Source organism: Poecilia formosa, unplaced genomic scaffold, assembly GCF_000485575.1.
Source record: "Poecilia formosa unplaced genomic scaffold, Poecilia_formosa-5.1.2 Scaffold31, whole genome shotgun sequence".
NCBI lineage: Eukaryota > Metazoa > Chordata > Actinopteri > Cyprinodontiformes > Poeciliidae > Poecilia > Poecilia formosa.
In genome coordinates this window covers 412952-419430 of record NW_006799970.1, presented here as the reverse complement: position 1 = coordinate 419430, position 6479 = coordinate 412952, and the positions used below count along the sequence as shown (strand labels likewise).

The 6479-nt window shown below is 38.3% G+C and overlaps 1 protein-coding gene and 1 long non-coding RNA gene across 3 annotated transcripts in view; one reads left to right on the top strand and one right to left on the bottom strand.

Moving 5' to 3' along the window:
• shox2 (shox homeobox 2) overlaps nt 1-4121 on the top strand; it is a 9040-nt gene extending 4919 nt beyond the window's left edge. Inside the window, exons 4-5 of one of the 2 annotated variants that reach the window (XM_007549371.2) lie at nt 379-467; nt 2804-4121. In XM_007549371.2, the coding sequence (XP_007549433.1) occupies nt 379-467; nt 2804-3061 (347 nt within the window). In that variant the 3' untranslated portion in view covers nt 3062-4121. Of the gene's footprint in view, nt 1-378; nt 468-2767 lie in introns of both variants that reach the window. The other variant, XM_007549370.2, reaches the window with a different exon arrangement.
• The window catches only part of LOC107835934 (uncharacterized), a 14576-nt gene continuing 11514 nt past the window's right edge, over nt 3418-6479 (bottom strand). The window contains exon 2 of the long non-coding RNA XR_001661776.1: nt 3418-3638. This is a non-coding gene — a long non-coding RNA (uncharacterized LOC107835934). The remainder of the gene's footprint in view (nt 3639-6479) is intronic.

The following is a 6479-nucleotide window of genomic DNA, read 5'->3' as shown; positions in this document are numbered from 1 at the left end:
TTTTTTTTTAAATTAAAACCTTTTTCACAGATAAAATGCCTTTAAAAATGTCAAATGAGTTGCAAGGCATTATGCTGTTACAAAAAGATTCAACTTTTTAGAATACCTTTCACTGCTCTTCTGCAGCCACGTGTGAAGCTTTCTTAATTCTGTAAGGCAATTTCACAAAAAAAAATACATTGGTTGCTATGGTTGCCAAGGAAAGCTCCGTTATCTCCAACTTTTTTACATTTATAGACCTTTCTAAATGAGACCTTTTAGAATCAAAACGCTGGTGTTTCTCCTCTAGCTTAAGATCCACTGTACAGTGTTGTGTTGTGCCCTATGTTGCTCTGACTATTCCTCTCACAATTAAACTATCATCTGTGTTTTCCACAGGAGTCCTGATTGGAGCAGCGAATCAGTTTGAAGCTTGTCGTGTAGCGCCATATGTCAACGTGGGGGCTTTACGAATGCCATTCCAACAGGCAAGTAACTTTGAAGCTTCCAGTCTTAAAAAATAATAACAAACAAACAAACAAACAAAAAAGAACAGACCCTCCCCTTCTCCCATCTACACCCACCATCCACACATCCAACCCTGACTGCTGCCTTGGCACAGGATGTGCCCTAGTGCTATATACAGAGAATCCCTTTCCATGTGTCTGGGTGTGTGTGTGTGTGTGTGTGTGTGTGTGTGAGGGGAAGTAGAAGGGTAGTGGGGGGAGCTAAACTCTTATTACCTCACTGGTGAGAACACTGTGCCAGCACAGCACAGCTTAATTGGAAAAATCCCTCTCATGTTTTTTTTTTTTTTAATTTTTTTTTTACCATCTCTGGGGCTGTTTTTACTGCAGGAAAACAAAACATTTTAGAAGACTTTGCATGAGACAGCGTCTTCTATTTTCAGCTGGTGAACAGAATATTATTTCTATACCAGAACTAATTTATCCTATACAGATTTACTCATGCGTTTGCACTTGTTTTTGAAACAATGACCATTGCATTTTTTTTTAATGATTGTTTTGGACTTTGATCGATGTTGTGAGATCGTCATAAAAACAATAGCATAAACAATAGTTTTTAGTGATGCAGTTATTGTTGGGACTTTTGCTTCAAAGTTCACAGAAAGATTAAAAGCTCCTTGTGGCCTATAATCTGTTACTGGCATACGTAAGCACATTGTTTTCATAATAAACTGAGCAACGCATAGTTTTGCATAAAATGTCCTCAGTAAAACCATTGAAGGTGAAATCTATACTGCAAAAATGTCTTTGAGTTCAGACCCTGCTTCAAAGGGCCAAAAGTGAGGGCTGAACAAATATTCAGATGTGAGCTCTAAGACGCAGGAGGTTGCTGCTTTATAAATACATAAGGATCAGCGCTATTGCTTTATTAATGAATGTAAACAGCTTCAAATGTGGTGAAGGTCGATTAGACAATAGTATCCGCACTTAGGAAGCTGACAATCCATAATATTACGTACTTACATGTTGTGTAATTTTTTTTATGTGGCTCATTGCTCAGGGTGTCATTCTGTTGTGGGTGAGGGCTCCAGATTAGGACAAAAGAAATAAAAGTTATCATTCAGATGCTTCCATCACCTTTGGACGTATGCCATGTTAATGGGAGAGAGGGCATTTGTTTGTGATGAGTGCAGTGCGACTCGTGTAAGAAAATGTGTCTGATTCCTTTTCTCCGGAAAACTAAAGAACTATTTCACAGTTCTTCAAAGTATTTGAAGAGTTTAAAATCTAAGCTAATTCCAAGAGTAAAATAGATTGTTGTACGTTGTACACGGATTCTTTAAAAGACAGTTTGAAATGTGTGAAAGCCTATTTGTGAAAATGCAAAAAAAAAAAAAAAAAAAAAAAAAAAAGGATATTTAATGCTTTTAGGGTGACCCTTAGAAAATCTAGATGGGTCAAACTTGAAATTTTTATAGAACAGTTTTGATTGGTGAAAATTCTGCATATGTACAGAAAGTTCTGTGACTGGTGAAAAATGATCAGGTTCTGTTTTTTTTTCTATTTACAAGTATGTGCTTAAGTGAAGTTAACGTTTTTATTTTATTCTGAAAAATTCTGACAGTTTTTACTGAGATATCATTTTGAGTATTGATTTTGGGAAATGTCAAATTAATTCACAATTTTAGAAAGCAGTTTGAGGATGCCAGAAAAACAAAACAAAACAAAACAAACAAACAAAAAAAGCAAACACGACCATCTTACTTTTTAAACAACTGTACCCATGTTTTCCCTGAAGAGTTCGGAAACTAATACTGTGTGGAGCAACCCTGATTTTCATTTAGGGCTTTTATGCCTCTCAATGCAAGCCACCAGTCCTTCACATTACTTTTAGTCTCAGCTGATCACTTAATTAGCACATCATTAAGCACAATGAGGTGTGAGTGTGTTGCCACTGGAATAGAATGGCGTTCATGCTTGTCTGTTAATTGTTTCCAATTGTTTTGTTTTTTTTGTAATTTATTAAGCAGGGTCCATGCATACTTAATACCAGCTTCTCAGAGTTAATTTCCATCAACAGTCCATAAGACACACCAACATTAATTTCACAATACATTAAAGGAAACATCTGAAAATCTTCATATGGAAAAATGAAATAGATAAGTAAATAGATGATCATTTGTGTGGCAACTTCCACTGATTTAATAATGCAGTCACAAATACAGTCTTCTGGTGAAAATGATCCTGCATCCATCCCACTGCAAAGTTAACGCATGTTCTCCCCCTTCTCTCCCTCCCCATCCGTGCGTCCCGTCCCATAGGATAGTCATTGCAACGTGCCGCCCTTCTCCTTTCAGGTGCAGGCGCAGCTGCAGCTGGACAGCGCCGTGGCTCACGCGCAGCACCACCTGCACTCTCACCTGGCGGCGCACGCGCCCTACATGATGTTCCCCGCGCCGCCTTTCGGGTTGCCCCTGGCGACGCTCGCGGCGGAGTCAGCCTCCGCCGCCTCAGTGGTGGCCGCCGCGGCTGCGGCCAAGAACACGAGCAAGAACTCCAGCATCGCCGACCTGAGACTGAAGGCCAAAAAACACACGGCGGCGTTGGGACTGTGACAGCGAGGACACGAGGCGACTGAGGAGACACTGAACCAAAACTGCTTACAAAGTGAAGTGTGGGAGGGCGCGAAAAAGTATCGACGGACGTAATTTATGTTTTCTCAATGAAGGAGGACGAGTATAATTATAAAATATAGGCTATTTATGAAATACAATGAGGAAGACTGTGACGTGATAGCCTACACAGAAGCCTAAAGAGGCGGACGGGGTGGACGGCGACGCGGGGACAGACACCCCGACGAGGAAGAGGAGGAGGAGGAGGAGGATGCAGCTGGGTCGGTCGATTCTTTGTCAAACAAGGCGAACCATTCTGCAATTTTTCCTGTTTAAATATTGTATTCTTCTTGTTATGATTTCTTTTCGATTCTACATAGAGGCTGGCCTCATAATATTTCAAAAGAAAAGGAAAAAAAAAAAAAGAAAGAAAAAGGAACAACTAAAAAAACAAAAAACCCCTCTGCTAAAGTAGCGGACATTCTTTGTCAAAATAGGGACAATATCTCTCCCTCCACTGTTTCTTGTCCAGTTTTGAAAATGCCTCTGCGGTGTTTGCATGAGTTCATGAGCCATCTACCTACCCCACTCCTGTCAGCTCTTATCCTCTGTCCTCCCCTCTCAGTTGAAAGTTTGGCCTTCCCGACCTTGATTAGACCTATCATGGCTGAAGGTGAAATGGACTCCACGCCAGAAATGTGAGATTATAAAACAAGATGAGCGGTTTTTTTTTTAAATCATCATATGAGCCAGTCTCCATATATTTAGCCTACAAGGTGATTTGCGATCCCCCGCCCCCCCTACCTCCCATACACACTTCCCCCCCTCTTTTTTATTTTTATTTTCTAAAGGAAGGCAAATCTCATAAACAAATACCATCTCTAACACAGTATGCGAACCGGTACGGGCACATGTAAAATATGTTTATACTCAAGAAGAAGAAGAAGAAGAAAAAAAAACATGCATTATTTTTTATGATTTAGTGGCTTTATGAATGCCTCGTTGGGGATTTGTTCATTTTGTATTATTTTCCCGTGCATTAAAAAATCATGTGCTTTCTGTATGTAATTTTGGATGTTTTTTATAACAGTGAACATGAACTCACCAAACGCACGGGGTTTTTAAAGGGGTTGGGAGAAAGAATGACCATAAAATTATTTTTATTTGTTTTTTTCCATCACATGTGAAACGTGAAACCACCTTAACAAAAAGTTGACTTTTTTTTTGTTCTTATAATAAATTAACAAAGTTTCTTTAATGACTTGATTTTTCTAATTAATTCGATTAATTTTTATACCCGCAGCATAGTCGTTATTGTTATTGTTGCAATCAGACAAGGTTTTGAGAGCAATAGATTTAAAAAATAATAATTTATAGGTGGAAGTCTTTTGATAACATCAGAGTTGTGACAGGTCCGTTTACTCGGGAACATTAGTATGTGTGTGTGTGTGTGTTATGTCTCGGTGTGTGTGTGTGTGTGTGTGTGTATTGCAGCGCCCTTGCCAAAGCGATGCATTATTCATAGTTTGCTTATAGAGGAGTTTCAGAAGAGAACTGATCATTTCCAGAACAAGTTAACAGGCAGATAAAAGACACAAAGCCGTTCAGTATCTCAAAGATGAAGTTTTGAAGCGTTTTAATAAATACATACAGTATATTCTATGTGGATATCATTGAGGCATTTTAATGTAAAACCTTATTGTTACTGGAATTTGAATCCCTCCGGACTGGAGGCCTGATAATTAGTTAAAACAAGTCTAGATGTTTAATTTTAATTATTCCACTCACTTCGGCTCGCAACGATATAAACGCACAATTAGACTCGGCCTTGATCCATTTTACATTATTTTTCCTCAACATGTTGCAAGTGATTAAAAGACCAACAAAAGATAAAATAAAGTAAAGCAGTAAGAGGAAAATTATACAGACATATCCCTTGAATTTGGCAGCCTGCCCATCTCTGTTGAATGCAAATATTTCCTGCATTGTGTTTTTGTTGTTGTTGTTGTTTTATGACCTGAAGATTGACATTGTGAATAAAAACATACAGACAGCCCTCAGCTTAGAAAACAAAGCCAAAGGCTGCGAAAAAAAAGAAAAAAAAAAGAAGATTAATTAACGCTTGCCTTACTTGACTCACAAATTTGCCTGATTCATTCCCTGACATCTTTAACCGCTTCTTATTGAACATTTAATAAACACCTGACACGGGAAGCCTATAATTATAGGAATCCAGATCGCATTACTCTTCCGATATTTTTCCACGCAAAACACAATGTCCTCAGCTATTAATTAATACCGACCTCACCGAGTCTGCACGGCACGGGAGTCTGGCGTGTTTGTGTGTTCATCGGTGTTTGGGGCAGGATTTAGACGCCAAAACTATTGAATTATTGATTGTGAGTCCTCGCCAGTAAATGGAGGAGACGGAACTGGGAAAGTGCTGATCCGGGGGCGCGCATGCTTTTTCCCGCGATGGGGCTTAAACACAGGAGTCGGGGGCGCGCACCTTCCTCAGATTCTCCCAAATTAATTCTTTGCTTGTAGAGACACAAGCTCTCAGGTCAAGTTCATCCTATCGTTAGGTCTTGATAATTATACTGTACATCCATAATTTACAGCTATTATAGCAGTTAAATCGCCAGAAATTATAATTGAGAGCAGGTTGAGCTAACATAATCTAAATATAATCGAAAAATTAGTATATCTCACCATTTTAACTTATAAAATGAAGCTCATAAGTCGATACGCATGTGTGTATTACTGTTATTTTAGATCATTACAGCTTACTCTAGATGGAAACCCAGAATTAGTTTTTCTTTTGAATTAAATGTTTCATAAAGCAAAGTTAAAAGAAATTTTAAATACAGAAATGCTGAATGCTGTTATGATCATGTACATTACAAGTACTCATTGAAATCAAAAGGAAGAGTAGGCCACGAAAAAGTATAGATAAACAAGCCAAACATTCAGAGGTATCCAGGCAGATCAATGGAAAGTTGAGTGGAAGGCAAAAGCGAGAACTGCACCATGTGAAACATGTTGAGGGTAAAACTTCAAAACCACAGCAAACAAAACATTCTTTTTCGGTGTATCATGCAATATACACATTTTATGTGATGCTAAATCTGGGCTTCTCTTCGTTGTAAGCCATATTATTTCACGTTAGCAGAAATAAGTGCTTGAAATACATCACTAAGAGTGTAATTAATCCCCACATGATTTTCACTTCTTACTATGAATTCCTAAAAGGTCATTTTGATTGCATTCAAAATTATTCAGAGGCTCATGTATTTTAACCTGAATGTAAAATTAATGACAAACTGATATACAAAACAGCATTAGTACCGTGCAACTCGCAACAGTGAAATTGTTCTTATGGAAAATGGAAATTCAGAAATGTTGAATAAAACACACAACA